Source organism: Pezoporus occidentalis, unplaced genomic scaffold (assembly GCF_034315485.1).
Source record: "Pezoporus occidentalis ecotype Australia unplaced genomic scaffold, CSIRO_AGI_Poc_V1 ctg32, whole genome shotgun sequence".
NCBI lineage: Eukaryota > Metazoa > Chordata > Aves > Psittaciformes > Psittacidae > Pezoporus > Pezoporus occidentalis.
Window position 1 is genome coordinate 986,102 of NW_026915158.1, and position 22,869 is coordinate 1,008,970.

At 40.1% G+C, this 22,869-nt stretch overlaps 1 protein-coding gene across 15 annotated transcripts in view; it reads left to right on the forward strand.

Annotated features, from left to right (window-relative positions):
* The window catches only part of INPP4A (inositol polyphosphate-4-phosphatase type I A), a 103,250-nt gene that overhangs the window by 59,699 nt on the left and 20,682 nt on the right, over nt 1-22,869 (forward strand). For 3 of the 15 annotated variants that reach the window (XM_062628568.1, XM_062628566.1, XM_062628572.1), the window contains exons 9-19: nt 3,708-3,861; nt 4,824-4,914; nt 5,393-5,540; nt 8,656-8,786; nt 9,145-9,249; nt 10,060-10,168; nt 11,799-11,816; nt 14,326-14,509; nt 15,856-16,074; nt 17,350-17,620; nt 21,105-21,137. In XM_062628568.1, the coding sequence (XP_062484552.1) occupies nt 3,708-3,861; nt 4,824-4,914; nt 5,393-5,540; nt 8,656-8,786; nt 9,145-9,249; nt 10,060-10,168; nt 11,799-11,816; nt 14,326-14,509; nt 15,856-16,074; nt 17,350-17,620; nt 21,105-21,137 (1,463 nt within the window). The remainder of the gene's footprint in view (nt 1-3,707; nt 3,862-4,823; nt 4,915-5,392; nt 5,541-8,655; nt 8,787-9,144; nt 9,250-10,059; nt 10,169-11,798; nt 11,817-14,325; nt 14,510-15,855; nt 16,075-17,349; nt 17,621-21,104; nt 21,138-22,869) is intronic. The other 12 variants (XM_062628575.1, XM_062628579.1, XM_062628577.1 and 9 more) reach the window with 9 other exon arrangements.

Here is a 22,869-nt window from a genome sequence, read left to right on the forward strand (position 1 = left end):
GCGATACTGTTGTGGGTGTCTGTTACAGACCACCAGATCAGGGTGAGGAAGTTGACGAGGCCTTGTACAGGCAGCTGAGAGCGGCCTCACAGTCACAGGCCGTGGTCGTCGTGGGGGATTTTAACTTCCCTGATGTTTGCTGGAAGGACCACTCAGCAACCCAGCCACAGTCCAGGAGGTTCCTCCAGTGTATGGATGATAACTTCCTCCTGCAAATGGTGGATGAGCCGACCAGGAGAGGAGCGCTGCTGGATCTCATCCTCACTAACAAGGAGGGTCTGGTCGAAACAGTAAGGGTTGAGGGCTGCCTTGGTTGCAGCGACCACGAGATGGTGGAATTCAGGATCTTGTGTGGTAGGACTAGGAGAATAGCAAGTAGAATTGCAACCCTGGACTTTAGCAGGGCAAACTTTGGCCTTTTCAAGCAATTGCTAGGGGAAATCCCATGGGCAAGGCCCTTTGAAGGTAAAGGGGCCCAAGATAGTTGGTTGACATTCAAGGATTGCTTTTTCCGAGCTCAAGATCAGAGCATCCCGACACGTAGGAAGTCAAGGAAGAGGGCCAGGAGACCTGCGTGGCTAAATAGGGAATTGCTGGTTATGCTCAAGTGGAAGAGGAGAGTTTACAGTTCATGGAAGGAGGGGCTGGCCACTTAGGAGGAATATAAGGCTGCTGCTAGAGGATGTAGGAAGGCAGCTAGGATGACTAAGGCCTCCTTAGAATTAAACCTGGTGAGAAGGGTCAAAGACAGCAAAAAGAGCTTTTTCAAATACATGGCAGACAAAACTAACACCAGAGGCAGTGTAGGCCCGCTGATGAACGGGATGGGTGCCCTGGTGACAGAAGATACAGAGATGGCAGAGTTACTGAATGCCTTCTTTGTCTCTGTCTACTCTGCTGCAGGCAGTCCTGAAGAGCCCTGTACCCCTGAGACCTTAGACGAAGTCAGGTCAGCGGAGCGGTTTGCCTTAGTCGATGAGGAATGGGTTAGAGACCAGTTGAGCAATCTGGACATCCATAAATCCATGGGTCCAGATGGGATGCACCCGCGGGTGCTGAGGGAACTGGCGGAAGTCATTGCTAGACCACTCTCCATCATCTTTACCAAGTCTTGGGAAACGGGAGAGGTGCCTGAGGACTGGAGGAAAGCAAATGTCACTCCAGTCTTCAAAAAGAGCAAGAAGGAGGACCCAGGTAACTATAGACCAGTCAGCCTCACCTCCATCCCTGGGAAAGTGATGGAACACCTTATCCTTGGTGCCATCTGAAGGCATATCAAGGATAAGAGGGTTATGAGGGGCAGTCAACATGGCTTCACCAAGGAGAAATCATGCTTGACCAATCTCTTAGCCTTTTATGAGGAAATAACACGGTGGATGGATGATGGCAGAGCAGTGGATGTGGTCTACCTTGACTTCAGCAAAGCATTTGACACAGTCTCCCCCAGCATCCTCACGGCTAAATTGAGGAAGTGTGGACTGGATGATCAGGTAGTGAGGTGGACTGTGAACTGGCTGAAGGAGAGAAGCCAGAGAGTTGTAGTCTATGGGGCGGAGTCTAGTTGGAGGCCTGTAACTAGTGGAGTGCCTCAAGGGTCAGTAATGGGACCAGTATTATTTAATATATTCATCAATGATTTAGACGAGGGAATTGAGTGTACTGTCAGCAAGTTTGCTGATGACACTAAGCTGGGAGGAGTGGCTGACACGCCAGAAGGCTGTGCTGCCATCCAGCGAGACCTGGACAGGCTGGAGAGTTGGGCAGGGAATAACTTGATGAAATATAACAAGGGAAAGTGTAGAGTCCTGCATCTGGGCAGGAACAACCCCAGGTTCCAGTATAGGTTGGGGAACGACCTGTTAGAGAGCAGTGTAGGGGAGAGGGACCTGGGGGTCCTAGTGGACGACAGGATGCCCATGAGCCAACACTGTGCCCTTGTGGCCAAGAAGGCCAATGTCATCCTGGGGTGTATTAGAAGGGGGGTGGTTAGTAGGTCGAGAGAGGTCCTCCTTCCCCTCTACTCTGCCCTGGTGAGACCGCATCTGGAATATTGTGTCCAATTCTGGGCCCCTCAGTTCAAGAAGGACAGGGAGCTGCTGGAGAGAGTCCAGCTCAGGGCAACTAAGATGATTAAGGGAGTGGAGCATCTCCCTTATGAGGAGAGACTGAGGGAGCTGGGTCTCTATAGTTTAGAGAAGAGGAGACTGAGGGGTGACCTTATTAGTGTATATAAATATATAAAGGGGGAGTGTCACGAGGATGGAGCCAGGCTCTACTCAGTGGCAAACAATGCTAGGACAAGGGGTAATGGGTACAAACTGGAACACAAGAGGTTCCACTTAAACTTGAGAAGAAACTTCTTTTCAGTGAGGGTGACGGAACACTGGAACAGGCTGCCCAGGGAGGTTGTGGAGTCTCCTTCCCTGGAGACATTCAAAACCCACCTGGACACATTCCTGTGTAACATTATCTAGGTGTTGCTGCTCCGGCAGGGGTATTGGATGAGATGATCTTTTGAGGTCCCTTCCAATCTCCAGCATACTGTGATCATACTCTTGAAAGCCCCTGTGGGACACAGTTAAGTAGAGGGTTGGAGAAAAATAAAGACAGCAAAGTGAGATTAAGGAAGGAGAGCCCTGATGTGTAAAGGCACATTGTGGTATGTGTTAAAAATAGGACAGGCATCCATGTTAGAGAAGGCAAGGGGAAGTCAGTTGAAGGGGGAAAACGTAATCAGAAAGACTGAGGAAGATGCTGTTGGTAGTATCTGCATAATCAACACTAGAAACTGTGATAAACTTGCAGAAATTTCTTAGCCCAGATACAACTGTCAAAACATGGGCAAAGCTGTTCTTGCTAAGAGAAGAGATGGGTAAGGTTTTCAGCTTTTTTCACAATGAGTTGTAAAGAAAAAATTAGTTGACATGACTTAAATGTTAAGTATTTAAAATTATATGATTTAACAGGGGGGATGAACGAGTCAGAAGCGGCATGAGAAGTATGACGTTGGCTAAAATTTATCATAGGTGTGAAGATGAGTGTGTTTTGAGGGAGTGAAAAAGAGGAATGTGATGGCAGGAGTTGATGGTTTGTGTTTTAGACAAGGTTATTCTGCTAGGTTTATTCTTTCATAACTAAGTTGAAAATGGACTTTATTAAACTCTATTTGTTTTGATATCAAGTACATTCTGATTATCAAAGTGTGCGAATACATGCTTGCCTTCTCATTGTCATGTTACCTCTCAGATGTATGAGCTGGATGCTGAGCATGATCTACAAATATGTTGCATAAACTTTTTCTTGTAGTCATCCTGTGTGCTTATTTTTTTGCCTTCCCAGTGTTGTCTGTTCCAGAGACTTTTTTTTTTGCTAGCTGTCCAAGCATATTTTTACATGTAAACAACAGTCTTAAAATACAATTTATCTTAAAATACAATTTATCTTAAAATAATAATATAAAGTCTCTGCCAGACTTACTATAAGTCGTAGGTCTTCTGAAGAATTGACACACATGCATGATTTTAGGTTGCCTTCAATTAGGAGGTCTGTACAGCATCCCTGCAGAATGAAGACAGCATTTTGCTGTTGGAATAATATGTTATAAAAACATGTATATGTTCAATGAAGTTGAAAAGCTTCCTATTTAAAATGTTCATTAAGTTTGAAGATTAATAGCCTTTTATAAGTGTTCCCTTGTTGATAAACAGGTCCACCTCCAAAAAAATCTCAACGCAGAGTGTTTGTTGCAGGTCGGCTGAAAGTGACCGTGTAGGTAACATTACAGTTATTGGATGGCAAATGGAGGAAAAAACTGACCAAAGGCCTCCAGTGACAAGGTCACCTGATACAATTAATGGAAGGGTGAGTATGAGCATTGTAACAAGTTCAGAAAAATGCAGATTTATTGCCAGCATTGAAGTAAACTAGGTTGATGTCTGCCATCCATCTTTATGTTTAGTAGGGCTTTATAATTGCAAAATACTGTAAATGTCAGTCTAATGGTGATAAAGTGGTTTTGTATTTTGCAGAGCTCTTGGTGCTCATGTTTGGGGGTGAAAGTCTTGAGGAAAATTTTAATTTACAATGATTAGGCTTTAGCTTCAGGTACTTGTGCCTTTCATCAGAATAGGCTTGTGGTACTGTACGCTGGTGCACTTGGCACATTGATAACCAGCTTCACAAAGATGTGCTATTCCAGTTCACACTTAGAATTGCAAGGTGGCATTAAGCAAGCTGTAATGGGGTTGCTCAGGAAATACCCAGAATTTCCACAGGCAACTTAAAAATTTTAATAAAACTGAACAAGTTATTTGAATATTGGATTTTTTTTTTTTTCTGACGCCCCAAATATTTGTCTGAGAGCAGACATTTATAGTGCTTTCTCAGCCTAGACATGTGTTTAAGTCTGTAAACCTTGTGTTCTGAGTATCCTGGTGATTGTTGCACTCCTATCTGTGTATCACAGTCACAATGTGCATTAGTATCACTTTGTAGCTGTAGCTACATATGTTGGTGCAGTACCTTTAAGGACTCTGGAGCTATGCTAACATAAAGTAATCGTGAAGGGCTGGATGGAAAGTTTTACAGCTTTTTGAACTGTGTAGTAGAAGTAAATAGGAATGCTTAGATTGGAGGGTTTAGGTATATTTATTGTTTCAGCCTGCAGTATTTTTTGTCCACAGTAAACATATTTGAAATATTTATTTTAACCATGTGTTGCTTTTAATACTCCTTTCAAGTCTGTGTAAATAGGGTCATCACAGGTATATTGTCCTGACACTTAGGTTTTATTCTTTACTGCTCTGGGTTTTCTTTTTCTTTAGACTGTGTTGCCAGTTGATGAAAGTTTAACAGAATCTTTAGGAATCAGATCCAAATATGCTTCATTACGGAAAGATGCACTGCTGAAATCTGGTAAGCTGCTGTGTGCTGTAACAAGTAAGCTTTGGGCATCAGTAAAAGTTAATCTCTTGTTGTCTGCCTGTGGCTCCAGGGTGTTTAAGCAGATGTTTTATTTGAATAGAAGCAGGCTGCTGATTGAGCAGCCCTTTGAGGGTCATACAAGAATAAATTATTTTGTCATTTGCACTGTATTGTAGAGTAAAACCAGCAGAAGCAAACTTATGTCAGTAAGTTGACTGTAGTATAAAAATTTCCATGCAATTTGCTAGTATTTCCTAGTGTTTTAAATAATTTGGAGGCTTTTCCCACAAACACTGGGAGAATGGTCACTGCAGATTGTCTGTACTTGGAAAAGTTGGAACTGATGCCTGCTTAAACCAGATCTTTACAGCAGTGTGTTACAGCACATTAGTGATTTGAAGCCTTTTACTTTAGAAAAGGAGAGGCTTTGTACACCTTAAACTTAAATAACATGATTTTAATTCTTCAGTGTTTGGTGGTGCCATTTGCCGAATGTATCGCTTCCCAACCACTGATGGAAACCATTTGAGAATCTTGGAGCAGATGGCGGAGAGCATCCTGTCACTACACATCCCTAGGCAATTTGTGAAGCTTCTTCTAGAAGAAGATGCTGCAAGGTAAGTTCAGGCCAGTTTACATACAGCAGTGATACGACTGTTCCTGAGTTACCAAGAAATATATCTGTGTTAATGGACAGAGGCACTGAACTAAAATTAGTAAAAGCAGCAAGTTGCTGACTGTACAGTTAGAGTGGATTAAGATTTCATGTCAGAGTATAGACTTTTGGCTTGAGTCTATGGTAACGTGAGCATACAGTGGCATTGTTGGAATAGTGAACACTTAGGATCATACTGCAGTTAGCTGCATTTATGTGTTATCTGTTCCTCTCACAAAAGTATTGTTAAGACCACAGAAGAGATATTCCATATTCATGTGACTGTATTAGGTCCATAACATTAGAATACATTATCTTTTTATATATATAATTATCTGTATTATAGAATCATAGAAGTGTTTAGGTTGGAAGGGACCTTAAAGATCATCCAGTTCCATCCCTCTTGCCACAGGCAGGGACACCTTCTACTAGATAAGGCTGCTCAAAGCCCCATCCAGCCTGGCCTTGAACACTGCCAGGGATGGGGCAGCCACAACTTCTCTGGGCAACCTGTGCCAGGGCCTCACCACCCTCACAGTGAAAATTTTTTTCTAATATCTAATCTAAATCTCTCCTCTTTCAGTTTAAAGCCATTGCCCCTTGTCCTGTGACTACATGCCCTTGTAGTAAGTCCCTCTCCACCTCTCAACAGTAAGCCCCATTTAGGCACTGGAAGCTGCTCGAAGGTATCCCTGGAGTCTTCCCTAGGCTGAAAAACCCCAGCTCTCTCAGAGTAGTCAGAACTTAGACTCTAGAGAGTGAATGCTGTACCTTTTCTAGCTGTCCTGCTACAACCTTGTTGGAGAAGGCTTGGGATATGCCATTACACATTTAGACATGGGTTATTCATTGTTTGTTTTATATCTTTGTTTCTGTACAGGTTTCCTCACAGTACATTTAAAACCACCTATTCATTTTGAAGTACAGCTATAAGAATCTGAAGAGTTGACAAGAATGCCCATAAGGTGCCATCTATGATGGGTGTAGTTTAACAACTTGAAGATAGTAAGAGGAGAATTTAGGGTGAATGGGGAAAAAAGATGTGGCTTTCTGTAAGGCCGCAGGCAGTGAAGTTTCTTAAGGTATTAGCCACGGAATGTGACTGTTCAGAGGCTCTTGCTAAAATCATGCAGAGACTGGTTACATATTTTATACAGTTATGGGTTAATAACAGCCCAGGTGATTGCTAGTACCACTTTGTTATGTGCTGAATTACTTGGCACGAAGGTAAGTATGACTTTCGTGTAATTGAAGAGAAAGACTCACTTCTCCCTGTTCAGTTGAAGTGACACACTCTACAACATGCACAGCCACACTTTGTATTCATAGGATCTCTCAGATTTGGCCAAGCATTCTTGTTTTCTCCACACTCTGTGCTGCAGCCCAGAGGAATTCAGCTACACAAGCACAGCTGCTTCTCTCTTAATATACTGGTGACTTTTAAAATGTCCTTGGATAATCATGACTGCTGTCTCTTACATAAAGCTTTTCTGGGCCAGAGCTCTTCGAAAGGAAACATCTAACCAGGGGGATATTTTGACTACCTAATTATGGCAGACACATCCCCTGCTGCCTCAGCCCCATGGGACAAAGAAGTAAACTTGAAGTCTTAAGCTATGAATTTACTTCAGGAAGACCTGGACTCAGATGCATAGTTAGTTTTGAGCAGGGAGTTTGTCAAGGTAGTCATAATAGCATCTTATGCCAAAGCAGTTTACAAGATGAAACTGTTCATGTCTTTCTCCAAGTCACTAGTAAATACAGTTTACACTGTTGCCTGTTGGCTAATCAATCTGGAGTTTTTCTTGGAATTTTTCTTCCTTTTATTAATATCCTAAATATTGTGCAGTGAGAATTGTTCTGTGAAATTGGATATAAGGAGGAAATTCTTTCCTGTTAGGGTGGTGAGGCACTAGAATAGGTTGCCCAGGGAGGTTGTGAATGCTCCATTCCTGGCAGTGTTCAAGACCAGGTTGGACAAGGCCTTGGGTGATACGGTTTAGTGTGAGGTGTCCCTGCCCATGGCAGGGGGGTTGGAACTAGATGATCTTAAGGTCCTTTCCAACCCTAACTATTCTATGATTCTATGAAATGCTGTCTTAAACTATATACAATTGATTAAAACTGTGGATTAAGGATACTGAGAACTGCAAAAAAACCTGCAGGATCCTTTTTGTAGGTGATTGCTCTACCTTTTCTGGGTAATGTGCTGTTGAACTGTGTCTGGCATTGACTTGCTTACTTTTCGCCTTCTTGCTTTATTCCAAATAATATCTTAATCCAAGAAGACAGTACTACAAGCATGATGTGAAATACACTGAATATTTCCTCAGCAGTGCTGTCGGGGAACAGAATATAACACAAGATTGCCATGTGTGACTGAAAACCTAGCAGTCAGGTTGCCATGGAAAGCCAGGGAGGTTTCTGTTCATTCTAGGTGTATCCAGTTGCCCTTTATTCCACTTGCAGTAAAACCTAAATTCCTGAATCTCAGATGAAAGTTTTGCTGGTTTATCTTTTGTCTCTCCAGACCCTTTATTCATGCTTATACTTCTTAGACCTTCCTGGCCTGGCCTTGGAAACTGTTGTGTAGATACCTGGCCAAGGCAAATACTCCTTGTATCTAGTGTCAGATAGGTGCTAACCTCCCACCTAACTTCTGTCACAGTCCTGATTTAATTTGAGAGCCATTGAAGTTCAGTGGAGTTGCCTAAAAAGGTCCCTCATTGTCCCAGGTCACCTGACATGATGACAGTGCCCATCATTTGCAAATCTTCATATAGTTTGGGAGCTCCTGCAGAAAGGTAGGAAGCTTTGGTTTTGACCAACACCTGAGTCTGCTGAGGGGAATTCAGTGTATTCTGCCTGTGAGGAATCTATAGGTAGAGCTCCAACAGCTGTTCTTTGGGGCTTATTTTTGGAAGCATTCCCAGTCTGGTGAGAGTGAATTGAGAATGCGTCAGCAGAGGATGGTGCTACATTGGTACAAAGTGAAACCCATTGGTCAAGAGGACTATAGAACTGAACACCTCTCTTTTTCCTTTTCTTTTTTATTTCTTTCTCTTCTCTCTGCCTAGGGTTTGTGAACTGGAAGAACTGGGAGAACTGTCTCCTTGTTGGGAAAGCCTTCGTCGACAAATAGTCACTCAGTACCAGACAATTATTTTAACTTATCAGGAAAATCTAACTGATCTGCACCAGTATAAAGGTGATTTCTTTTTCATAATAATGTGATATTTCACAGCTGTGATTGTTAGTGCTTCTCTGAAATTGGCAATCCAGAATGTCTTAGTTTGATAAGTAAAAAATGCTATTATTAGATTTCTTCATTAACATTTATTGTGAGTTTGCTAATCATCTGAGATACTTGTCTGCTTTATTCATGCTCTTATTTTACCCTGAAAGTACAGACCAATTATGACCTGTAACAGAAAGATACATCTTTTTTCTTTCTTTTCTCTGTTTTACTTTCAGCATGTAGCAAATGGTGAATGACACTCCTTGAATGTTTTAGCATAAGCAGAAGCAGAGGGGTTTTATGCTTACTTTTCTCCTGCATTTCTCAGGTCCTTCATTTAAAGCCAGTAGCTTGAAAGCTGATAAAAAATTGGAATTTGTTCCTACAAATTTACACATACAGAGAATGAGAGTCCAGGATGATGGAGGATCAGGTATTTTTTCTTTCTCTCTTTCTTTACCTTATTCTGTTACTTTTCTCTCCTTTTTTCTTTTTTCATTTCCTTCCTCAACCGTACAGCCAAGTTTCTACAAACTACTGCTCTGTAGTACTAGTACTACTTGGCATTTTTGTAGCACCTTCTATCCTCAGATTCCAAATCTCTCCAAAAGAATAGGTGTAAGTATAATTATTGCTATTATACAGGTGGCAAAACTAAGCTTTGGAGTTAACTGTACCCTAGGTGACACAAGTCAGCCTTTATATGAAAGAATGCATTGGGTTAAGCTGCTATATCTCTTCCAGTCATTTTGAATTGTAGCAGAATAGCAACGGTTCCGATTTGTTTCTTGTCAAGGATGTGTGCTTTGTCTCTGGAACCACTTCTGCAGAATCACAGCAGCTTGTTCACATCAAGCTTATTTCTTCATATATAACCTTGTTTTCCCTTCTTTTAACAGTAATTCTTACTAACCAGGGGGCACGCACTTGTTCCATGCATCCATATGAGGGATTCCAGTAATGGCAGGCTTTGTATAAAGACCAGTGTTCAAGTCTTTGTTTTTCACTGTCAGTCTTCTAGATTAAGAAACAGAGGGCCTGCATTCAAGTATAGTTCTTTCGCCTCAAAAGTACCTGATGGATTTCCAGAACATCTAAACCAATTCAGTTTTCCATGTCCTTCAAAACACAGGCAGAAAGTTTTACAAAAATTACTTTCAGAGTAGTTTTTAAATTTCCACAATTATTTGTCCACATTAAAGATTACAGGCTTTCATCCGTAAGTCCTTTTTGTCCATCCCAGATCAGAACTACGACATAGTCACCATAGGAGCACCAGCAGCTCATTGTCAAGGCTTTAAATCAGGTGGCTTGCGGAAAAAGCTGCATAAATTTGAAGAGGCAAAGAAACAGTAAGTAGAAATGTTGTGTCAACTGTTATTGTGACTTTTAGTCCTGGTCCACTCTCAGTGATTTGGAAAATGACTTCATTCCATGGTTTTGTTGCACTTCATTCAATGGTTCTACTATACAATGTAAAGATTATTCCATGTTTTTTTCCCAAAAGGAAGAAGGAAAACAATTTCCCCCTTATACTACCATATTTGTTTTATTTGTTTGCTTACTGATGGGCCCTTTCTGATAGTCTTTTTAGTGAAATCATGAATTTTCCCAAATACTTGTTACTTCATTTAGTTTAGCTGGTTTAGGTATTGTGTACTGCCTAATTGTGGACTAGAAAATGTGTTTGTAGAACATCGTCAGCAGCACTACCTTGTGCTTTCAACCCATTATTTTCAGGAGACTTTCAGACCTCTCATAGCTTTAAAGTTCTGTCACTGAACTCTTTTTAGTACAGCTAATAGTACAACAGGCATAGTACAGCTGTGCCTGACAGGCAGATTCCTTTTTGACAACTTGGATTTAGTTCTGGGATTAATGCTGGAGGCTTTTCTGCACAACCTAAAGGTTTATGCACAGATTAGGCTTCTGAACCTGGCCTCACTCTGCTCTGCAGGCAGGATGCTTGACCTCCACAGTCGTGTCTTCAGGCACTTTTCTAGTGACCTCTCTGGAAGTGCAACCATATATATTAGAGGAAGGGGCAGAAATCGGGCATGTCACATATGCTAAAGGGAGAGACCTACATGGCACCCACTTCAGCTCTCAAGGAAGAGCTAATGCTGTCTGGATCTGCAGTACTTGTGCTGCAGCATGGAGAATTTAAGGAACAATGAGAGCAGCAGGACAAGGACATTGTAGACAGGAAAAAGGAGACTTTGATAATGCCCTTCCAAAGAGAGGATTTGTAGGATTTGGAGCTGATGGGGGGAGGGAGTGACATGGGAACCAGGCTCTGCCAACTGCAGAATTCATTTTGGCATCAGAGAAGTAAATAGCAGCATCCTGTGAACATCAGTCAGATACGTACTGATAAAAAGATAGGTGCAAAAATATGCAGGAAACTGTAAACTGGAAGCACTACTATACTATTCTTTTGATATCACTGAAATTGCTTTCTGAAATAAAATCCTTCTGTGAGTTTAGCAACTGAAATGGTCCTTATTCCTGCAATACCTAATTTCCATTTCCCCCACCCCACAGTAACTAAGCTGGTCAAAGAGCTTAATTTCTATTCAGTACTTTTCCTCTAAGCTTTACAGAATTGCTACTTCTGGGTCCATGACAATGGACCGAGGTTCAGTAATTAAAGAATATATTTTCTTTTAAATACTTCCGTGTTATCATAAAAGTTGGTATAGTAGAACTGAGATCCATCTCCTCAGTTGCACTGTTACATAGGTATCATTCAGTTCTTTCTCTTTTCATTGGCAAAACTGTGCTTGATGCATCCACATTTCCCCAGAACAACACATGGGCATCTGGCAATCTGTGGGTTTTTTGCTTACAAGTTTAATCATTATGTATCCACCTTGTTGAAAAGATGACTCAAATAAGATATTTCCCCAAACATCTTTTATTTTCTGCTTTGGTATTTGCTAACAATCTGCTAATTTTATTTTGGTTTTCTGTTTTTTTTAGCAGTTATGAGGAGTGTTGGTGAGTTTTCTGTTTCTGAGAGTTCTGTAGAGAGGGTTTCTGTTCTTTGGGTTCTTTTATTTTTCTTTTCCTTCTTTGTTGTTTTTGTTTTTTTTTGGCAAAGATGTGGTGTGTTTTAAAGTGTGGAGGGCTTTTTAATGTCATGCATCATGGCATCCCTAATTGTGCCTAAGTAATTGTAGCTGCTTTGTGGAACATGATGTGTGAATGAATTTCATCTGCAATGTTTGTTTGTAATGAACAGCAAGCTTCTTGGCTCTCTCCAAGCATAAGTTAGAAAGCTGTGGATCAGAACACAATTTTATATCTTTTCCTCTGTTATTTCCAGTGAAAACTACCTGGAGAGAGAAACTTACTACCAGAGATGGAAGATAATTCAGATAACTCTATGTATTTTTTAATCTTTATGGTGATAAATTTGGCACGGTTTATATTTTTGCAACCCACGTCTTCATTTAAACATTTTCACTTAAATTCTGTTTATTTGTCTTCATGTTGTGGTGTTCAGTGCTACAAAAAGGAAACATTACTTGATGGTTCAACAGTGCAGAATTTCTGCTCTAAATTACTTGTATTAGAGGTTGAACCCCTAATTCACTGGGAGTTAAGGCTGTGTTACAGTTTGCTGATACAGTACAATGAGAGCTGTTCATTTGAATAAGCAATTGCAGGTTGGAAAGTAAATATATGTAAATTTTACACCAGAAATTTTACCCCTGATCATCCCAGCAAATGTTTGTGATTAAAAATGTAATAATTCTAAATCAGATCTCAATATGCTGCATGGCCTTTCCTGCCAAATATGTCTTTATGCATGTTAGCCACACTGTCGTGGAAAGAAATTGCTCAGAGGAATTGTCACTAACATCACCAGTCAATAAAAAGCATAAATCATGTACACGACAAGTCCTAAAAGCTGAGATCAATTTACTGTATGGTGTAGCAGTACTGGGGAGTGGTTCTCTGCTCCACTCAGGTGGGTGACCAGAGGGACACAAATAAGGAACCTTTCAGGAATCACTTATGCATTATATCCTTTGAGAACAAATCCCTCATCTTTTCTTGTAATGGAGGTCAGACAGATAACTAGGATTAAGCTTCACCCTTGCCTTAATATTAGCTAAGGGATGCGAATTGGTATTTGTGGTGATGATTTTAAAGCGTGCCCCACAGAACCCTCCTGTCTTATCTCACAGATACGCTACAGAAATTAACAGCATTGCTCTAGGGGGTAGTAGGGAAATTCCTACTCCTCAGAGGTCATGATCTGAGGTAACTGTGCCTGGAAAAGAAACTCCTCCCTATGTAGTCTTGTAGCTGTGTCAATTGACCAGTGCTGAGAGTGGTGCAAGCAGTAGGTTATTCTCCGCTGGCACTATGTTGAAGCCATTCATTACTGGAAATAAATTAATAAAATTAAGATACTATACCATTGGTGTATTATCATGCCATGTCATGAAAGGACATCACACTTGTTACAGCTGGAGCTGATGTAAAGGCCTGATCTTTTTATAGCTTTCCTATTGGGAGGATAAAACCAGCATACTGCTTGGCAAGGAGAATAGTGGTGGGTTGGTTCCAAATAGTTAACTAAGAGCACAACTTCAGTTTAAAGCCATTTTCTAAGCTAAAAGACAGCTTTTGTAAAAGGTTCTTCTCTGGTAGGATTAAATCACCCTTTAGAAGAGCTATTCTTCACAGAGGGAGTCCAAGCGTCTGTCTTGTAAGCAACGTCTGTAGACATCTAAATTTAGAGGACATAAACTATAGTTTATTACCCTTACTATTTGGAAAAGGCCAAAATTTGGTACTGCTTTACATTGTTACAGCTGAGTTTATAGTAGGGACAGTTATATCATGTCCCTAGTTTAGTATAAGAAGTGTGTGCTAACAGAAGGTACACCAAGGGCAGAGTCCTTGGGTTAGTCTGGAGATACACTTTGTTTTTATATATCATAAGATTGCTTTTGCTGGTGTAACTTGAATCAGGCCTGCAACAAGGGAAAAGGTACACTAGCAAGGATTTTTTGTTAATACCACAGTGTTTGCATTATGGATCTGGTGGCACTTCTGTGTTAGGAGTGCAGATTTTCTTTTCATAGTCCTAGCAGATACGTGATAAAACAGGTTTTTAAAACAGGCCCCATTGAAGTGTCTGTGTGATAAGGAGAGGGAGAATGGGGTTAGCTGTCTCTGCAAACAGTAATTCTGTATCCGATGGCAAGATCTATCACCCACATTCTCCTCAGCAAAACTGTCCCTCTGGTATACAAACTCTGCCCACAACCCTTTGGCATAAGGGATTAGTAAATCTTCATCTGAATGCTTTCAGTAAAGTCAGAGAAGGCTCTAGGATCATGTTCCTGCTGTGCAATTGCCCACTGGCCTTTCACTGTTGATTGCTAGTTTAGGTAAATTTTCGTTGTCTGCCATTAATTCCCCAGCATGCCACTGTAATGTGTGTACCTCTAGATCAGTTTTCTCCGTAACATCAGTCTTTCTTTTTCAGCACTTCAACAAGTTCCCAGTCTATAATATACATCCCACAGGACATTGTCAGAGCAAAGGAAATTATTGCACAAATCAACACCCTGAAAACACAAGTCAGTTACTATGCAGAAAGGCTCTCAAGAGCTGCCAAGGATAGATCAGCTAATGGCCTTGAAAGAACACTTGCCATCCTAGCAGACAAGGTAGGAGAATAATGCATTTCCACACTAAAACACAGTGTATTTTTTTTCTCTGTCTGTAGTGGGTTTTCTTGAAATATCTGTTTTACCTTGTTCAGTAGTGTATTGTAATGTGTACAGGCCTAAAGAAAAAGCAAAGTCAGACTAGGCTTTACAATTTGCTGCTTTTTATTTAGGTTGTCTCTTACTTTTCACACGCTTCCCTTCACCTCTTCTTAGGAGTGCAGTGGAGAGCAATGTCCTCTGGTTCACTCCATTCATCATATTCCAGAAATGTGCATTCTTCACTTTCTTTTATACTCTTTTCTGCATAACCACCTGGGGTTTTGTAATGTTCCTCCAAATCATCTGTCAAGCAGCAGCTACTGGGAAAAAGTTAATGAAACAATTCTGTATTTTTCCACTGGCAAAATAAGGAATAATGGTGACACAGCCTTTGCTTGAATTATAGTGATGTGAATCAGTTATTTCTTGATCAATGCTAACAGAAACCAGACTAGACCCACAACTGAACATGGTCTTATTTACAGGGACAAAAAAACCCAAATACTGATACACTGATGTTTTCTATCCCTGAAACAGATCTGAAGGCTGTTGAATAGCAGTAATGGCCAAACAGCTTGCCATAAATTGTCCCAGTGGAAGGGATATGCATACAGCTTTGTAGAGTGCAAAATACAGTGTGACCCCATGTAAATGTATTATATATTATATTTGCTCCAAATGAGTACAGTGTGTATAACTGATCTGTGGGTTTTTCGACAGCTGGACAACATGTATATATAACGTAGTAAGGGCTTGTTTGTAGTTATCTTAATAGATGCGCAGACCAGATACTTTTCATATTCACATAACTTATAGAAATTCTTTAATACAACACCACTAAATAAGACAGGGAACAAGTTGCATTGACTGGTGGGTTATATTTTTAGTCCTCCTCTTATGTCTTGTTATGATTTCAGACAGTGTGGTGGAGGTCTAAACATGGTTTTTGGTGTGGCAACTATTGTATACGCTATAAAATTGTCTGCACATTGTTCTAAGCTTTTGTCTAATGAAGAGTGAGGTGCAAATAAAGATGAACAGCACGCTTTGTGAGATTTTCAACTGCTGCAAGGCTAATACAGTAATACGACTTTGGAAATGTACCATTTGTGTTTGGGTGTCCTATATTGCTTTTTAAAGCCATTCAGTTAAATGATTGCAAAGGCACCTTAGGGACTCCTAAACAATGGTTACTTTCTTTTACAGAATACTAGTTCTTTTTTCTTTCTGTGAAAGAATATAGTATAAATGGTGCATCGAATAATGAAAAATAGTTAAAATGTGTGGGGTTTATTACTTTTTAGACCCGGCAACTTGTCACAGTCTGTGACTGCAAGTTGTTAGCAAATTCAATACATGGACTGAATGCTGCAAGGCCAGACTATATAGCTTCAAAAGCATCTCCAACCTCTGGAGAAGGGGAGCAAGTGATGTTGAGGAATGATCAAGATACGCTTGTGGCCAGATGGACAGGAAGAAATAGCCGATCTTCTCTGCAGGTGGATTGGCATGAAGAGGAATGGGTATGTTTGCTTAGTGGAGTGATGAATATTTTCTTCTTTTTATTTTTTGATTGCTGTGTTCTTTTGTCTATAAGCTCTTTAATTGCTCACCAGATACACATTGGGCAAGTGGTTTAGAGGTACTGGTCAACTAGCAAAGACATTGACTGTCCTGTGCTCTGTTACTCCTTGGCAGGGGGATAGAAACAGGCCTTAACAATATTTCCACATCTCCTAAACAGTGGAAATCATTGCAGTAGGTGAATGGCATTTCTGAAGTCAGTTCCAAGGGAAAGTAAATAGCTTCTAAAGTAAAAACCTGACTCTATTACAAAGGGTATTTACAGTTCTCCAAAATAAAGCATAATTTGTGTGCATTAGCTATCCAATTCAGCCTTCCTGGTTTTTATTCTCATCTAAATATTTAGAACTTGCAGTCCAACTCTGTTTTAATTATGAACACCATTTTAATACTGCTTGAACAAAGTATTTAAATGGTTTTCCTCACCACACTGCCAACTGAAATAAGAATTTGGCTGCTTAGATTCTGTCACTGTATAATATAAAAAGAAATTAATGAAATCTCAAAAATTGTTGAAATTCATGAAAACAATTATATATATATATATATATATATAATGAATGCCCCATTCCTGGCAGGTTGGACAAAGCCTTGGGTGACATGGTTTAGTGTGAGTTATCCCTGCCCCTGGCAGGGGGGTTGGAATTAGATGATCTTAAGGTCCTTTCCAATCCAAACCATTCTATGATTCTATATTGTGAAATACCAATTTTTAAATGAGATACAGGTCATTTTTTAAATAGATCCTTATTTTAATTATTTTGGCATACATTGACCTATAGTCAAACTCAGAGTAATGAGATATGAAGAAAGCCAATTCAGCTATTTGGGTAGTAATACAATACAGTAATTTTATCTGTTATTCACTGTGTTATATAGGAAAAGAGATGTGTGATTGCATACAATTATTATGTCAAACATGAGTTTCAAGAATAAACAATATTGCCAGCTGGAAATTGAAATAGTTCAAATAATTGCTCAGCAAATTTACTTAGAAAATAGCTTTACAATTTGCCATGCAAGTCATGTTTGTACATATTCTTGACGTGCTGGTATATGTTATTTATATATCCAGAAATTGTGTACAGGATAGCCCAGAGGAAACTTCTCAGAGCAGCTGTGACTAGAATCACAGGAGAAAATACGTTGCCAAGAGATTTATTACCCAGTGTCTCTTTTCTTTTTAAATTGAGAAAGGAATGTTTTCTTTTAAGGAGAAAGTTTGGTTGAATGTTGACAAAAGTCTGGAGTGTATTATACAGAGAGTGGACAAACTTCTCCAGAAGGAGCGCTTGCAGAGTGACAGCTGTGAAGATGTTTTCCAGTGTGACGTCAGCTCTAGTAGCAAGAAAGGTAATCGGGACACTCGTGCCTACTGGATAAATCCAGAAGATTTAAATGAGACCTCATCATCCTCACCACCTTCATCATCCTCACCACCACCATCCACACCATCCTCTGCATGCCATTCTCTCAGAAAGACAAGTGCGTATGCCAGACACTGCTTCTCACCGCTGCTTTCTCCCTGCGTGCTGGCATCATCCCTAAGCCTGCGTTACATCCTTCCATGTGTTTTTAATTCAGTGGTGGTGTTAAGCACTGATGTCACACAGAAAGGGTTGGTGGTGTTCTGGGAGCTGCGAAGCTCCATTACTTATTTTGAAATCCTGATCCCACTGAAAACATTGCCAAATCCATTGATAACAGTCACATTTGGTTTTCACTCTGGGTGTTTTAAGCTGGTAAAACAGGTGGTTGGGTTAGCATGTGTCAGACACCACCTCTGGTAGCTTTCCTGTTGGCTTCAGCTTCTTTGCAACAATCAAAGCTTATTGCATCAAATCTCTATGAAAGATAAATAAAACATGAGAAAAGTGCAAGGGCAATTGGCAACACTAATGGTCCCAGCTGGACTGCCATAGCATAGGGGGGAGCCAGGCAGTTCCATTAGATGGAGCTGAATTCAGATGAGCCTACAGGATTTTAAAGCAATTTTTAACCCAAATTGTCAAAAGCTGTAGGGCTGAGGCACTCAATTCGTTAGACCCTGTGTAGCTGGGAGATAGGAGTTGGCAATGCAAGCTCTCAGTGGAATGATCCTATCAGAATTTGAGGTAAAGTGGGTGCTGCATTGAATCCAGCATGATGCCATGAGCATGTGAATGAAAGATATCCTTATCAGTTTAGGCTGACAATTTTGCAGTCATGCATTAGATTTCAGGATTATTTAATTTACATATGTACTTATTTGGCTTATTCTTACCTTCTTTACATGTGGCCAGTATGATTTGGCCACTTAATAGAGCAGGTGTGCAAAGATAAACTCTAGTAAGATTAGTTTGTGTTTTCATTTCTTTTTTCCTGTTCTGTCTTATTGTTTGATGGCCCTTTGTCCCTTACGTGTGTCTGTGACTTCATGTCCATCCCATTATTAGTGTTGCAGTAGAAGGCAATATACTTTCAGGGGGAAAAAAAAAAAACAAGAAGGAAGTTAAATGTTAATATATTTTTGTGTAGCGTTGTATCTCAAATGACCATGTTTTTCTAGATTAGACTGACATTTTTGTGTATTATAAAGGAACAGAAGAATTGGTTCTTGTTTCAGAATGCATTGTCTGTTAATCTTTGACTAAATTTCTTCTATCAGTTTGATACCTTTAAATGTTTTTATTTGCAGGCTAGTTTACATGAAGTTTTATACGTATGTACATGGGAGTTTTATCAGTAAACTTCAATGCAACTTCATATGAATGATTAAAAGTTGTGGATTTTCATATTTAAAAGAACAGGAAAAATCTGTGGTGGGTGACACCAAAGCTTTTGCCAAGATAATTTGATGCTGAAAGCATCTTAAAACAATAATTTTCTTTCATTTTCAGTCATACTTTTAAATCTACTTTAGAACTTGACACTTATGCCACAAAAATTGGAATTAGCTGCACTTCTACTAAAGATTTTGTTTGTGCCAAGAGTTTCAGTAACCTTTCCTGCCTATTTCTCCAAATAGGGATGAAAAATATCTTTCCTTTTAATCCGCAGAACCTGGAACACAAACATTATATCAGGAAGTGTAGCAAGCTTTAAAGCTAACAAGCATGTTGCCATTTCCCAGTGCTCCATAAGTGTAAGGACTAGATCTGATGTCTGACTGCCAACCAGTGTTGGGTGAATTTAACTTAAAAAATCCTGGAGAGGGAATCCTGTTTCTGAAGTATCTGGTGCAAACACTGTTGTAGGTCTTAATGAGTAATTTGAATGGCACTTGGGACGTTTATTGTAAACCAGGGTAAGCTGAATACTTGATTACATTCTCATCAGATGTAGTTCCTAATTAATGTATTTTTGAGAGACTTTAATACTATCAAGAAACCTGGTTTTACTGAAATCAGTGGGAATATTCCCATTGAGTTACTTCCCTTGACTCCACACCAAACCTCTCCTGTTAATTGCTTTTAAACTGAAAGAGAGTAGATTTAGACTAGATACAAGGAAGAAGCTTTCACAATGAGGGTGGCAAGATACTGGAGCAGGTTGCACAGGGGAATTGTGGGTGCCTCATCCCTGGAAACATTCAAGGCCAGGGTTCTAAACAACCTGATCTGGTTGGAGTTGTCCCTACTCATTGAGGGGGGTGGGGTGGGGGGTGTATTAGTTGACCATTAAAGGTCCCTTCCAACCCAAACCATTCTATGATTCTGTGAATTCCCTTTCATTGTTACTTTCCACAGCTGATCATGGGAATAACTGAGGGACAAAGAAGATCCTTTCCCTGTGTTCAGAATCCCAACATTTTAAAGTTTTTCCTTGTCATGTATTCAAAGAACTAACACTTTTTTTCCATTAGTTTTTCCCAGTTTTGAATAAATTACACTGAGTGGCCAGAATTTTTTTGAAAGCAATATAAAACCCAGCAAACCAAGACAGTTTCAGAACTGGTAAGAGAGAGGCAGGACTTTAGAGGAACTCTGGAAATGAATGTTTGTGAAAGAAAATACTGCCTGAAATAGTAGAAGGGAGACTTCAGAAATTATTTTAAAATTTGTTTTTGTTATAGGCTTAGATATTCATTACTAAAATTGCATGGGGACACACAGCTTCTTTAATGAACATGAGCTTTAATTTACTGAGAGGTAACCTGAGAGGTTAGACAATCTGGGATTGTCTAACTCAGCTGATTGTCCTAATGCATACAATTGAACTTGATATTTTCTGTTGCTGTTTTCAAGTTCATAATTTATTGACTAGTGACCCTAGATATAAACAGCAGAAGTTTAAATCCTGTTAGCTTTATAAACTACTTTTCATTAATGCAAGACTTGCTATAACAGTGTATGTATTAATTTCTTTTACTGTTTGCATTGCACTCTAGTGTATTTTCATCTGACGGCTTGTTCCTCCCACTGAAGTGGGTGTGGAACACTCACAGGCTTCACTGGTGAGGTTTCAGCCCTTGATATAGAATCTGATGCTGTGTTAACAACCTCAGAAATTGTATAATGGAAATTTGTCCAAGAGAGTAAAGTACTGTTTCTTTATTACTCTTGTCTTGTGGGTGCTTTAATGTCATTTTCTGTTAAGTGCATTGAACTTACTGCTAATCTTTTGCTATTCTGTTTAGCAGCCTTGCTGCCAGCTTATTCTATAATTGCACTAAACCAGTGAGTGGTTCTCAAATTGTGGATCACTGAGGGTTGACAGTGCCCTTGCTGGTAATCCACAGAGATCCCCTGAGCTAGCAGGTACTGGCTTTCCTCCAAGTTTCCATCCAGCTATTTCTCTGATCAGAAACAGTGGAGTGGAGGAGACAGCCCATGCCCTCAGTGCCTGCAGGCAAGGGGGTATCTCTGCTGAGCTCCTCTTCACTCAGTGAAAGTGTTTGAGAACCCTCGCGTTAAGCATTTGAGTTGCTTATATTTAAACCGTGTTGCTGCTCCTTAATCATGCATGTTGCCCCTCCATTTCTGTGCAGATTGCAGCCCCACTCCGGAAGAATCTGCCCCAGGTATGTGCATTCATGGCTTCTGCTTCTTCTGAAAATTGCAGGGGTTTGTTCATAATTAACAACAAGTGCCTTGCTGTTAAGACTGAAGTGGTAATGCTCTGCAATATCACGTGAGTTACCTAAGCATATTGAGAAGTTACCGTTTCCTAAATAATAGTGTAAGGGGGTATCTGTTAACTTCTCATGCCCAGGTGTGTAAGAGCACTTGTTCCTGGTCTCTTTGGTTTCTCCAGTCAATGTGTTTTAGTAAACTGTTGAAGGTGACAATGATTTGAGACCTGTTCCAAATGACGCTGAAGTATGTGGGAGTCTGACATTTCACACATTTCAGACATACCCTTTCATATGTGCTGTTGAGGTGGCCTTTCTGAATGAGAACTCGAGCAGAACATGGAGCAGTCAACAACACTGATGGAAAATCTTTGTTGTGGGTACAACCCAAGCAGTATTGGGCACTGCAAGTCTAATGGTTCAGGATGCAGAATTTAGGAGACTTTTATCCCATTGTTAGCCTTCTTTCCTCTGTCCTTGTGCTTCCACACAGTTGCATTGCATTTCTAAGTTCTGAATAATGTGCCTCTGTAATATTGCTCTCTCCCAGCCAGGTGGGTGTCATTTCGGCCATTTGAGAGTAGTTTAATCTGAGTTCAGTCTTTGAACTGTTTCAGCATGGGCTGCTTGGTTTATTGGTGAAACCAATAGGAAATAAAGCCCCAGCTCAAGTATGATTTTCATCTTCACAAAGTATATTCATATATGTTCACATAATATATTCATATAAATATTCTTCTCAGCTACACAACTCGACTCCTCCTATCACTGAGAAAATGTTTTCAGTTAACAAAAAGACTCCCCAGGTTTTTAATTCTTGGAACACCCCTTTAGTTTCTGCGATATTTATAGTGCATAAATGAATGTTATATATTTATTTTTAAGGTGGGAGTCACCAAAAGCAGTTAGGTCCCCCTAGCTGCGTACCCAGATATCCCCAAAACTGCGTCTTAAACTTCAGTGGCTGAAGCTACACTGTAATGGAGCACTTAATGCCTGCTTCCCTTTGAAGCTAAATGTGATGCAATTGTGTGCTTAATCGGTTGCTGATTATACTTTACTGATCAGGGCTAAGCAACTACCACTTAATTAACAAATATCTCTTTTAGATACCACGAGTCCTTGCAACCATGACCTAAACCAAGGGCAACTGTGGGTACCCAGTACTTTGATTTATGGATACTAAGCAGTTTTTAATGTAAAAAGACTAAGAATATCTTTTCAGAGCTCTGGAGGACAGTTACTTTAATACATTTTTTGTTGCTCTGTAGGAGAGAAACTTGGGGGGAAAAAAGGCAAAAGCTTTTCCCAGCTGACATTACATCCTTGATTTATAGCAGCTTTATGTATTATGTTAGACATAATAGAATGCATAAAACAAGACACTTGGGTTTTTTTTTTTGGTGTATAGTCAGAGAAGGTCCACTGTGTGAGCTCATAGCATCCCCCCCTCCCTTCCTTCTTCCCTCACTCCCTCTCTGCCGTTCTCCTCCCTGTTTTTCAAAATGCTGCATTTCAAAGTGTGTATTAAAGTATGACTTTGGTCAGCAGCAGTCATAAGAAAAGTGGCAAAGACATATGGGGCCACATCTGGCACTTATTTACCAGCCAGAATTCAGTTGTAGCTGTCTGAGTGGAAACTGCAGGACTTCTCTTGCTGTACAATATAAAGTGCCTAAAG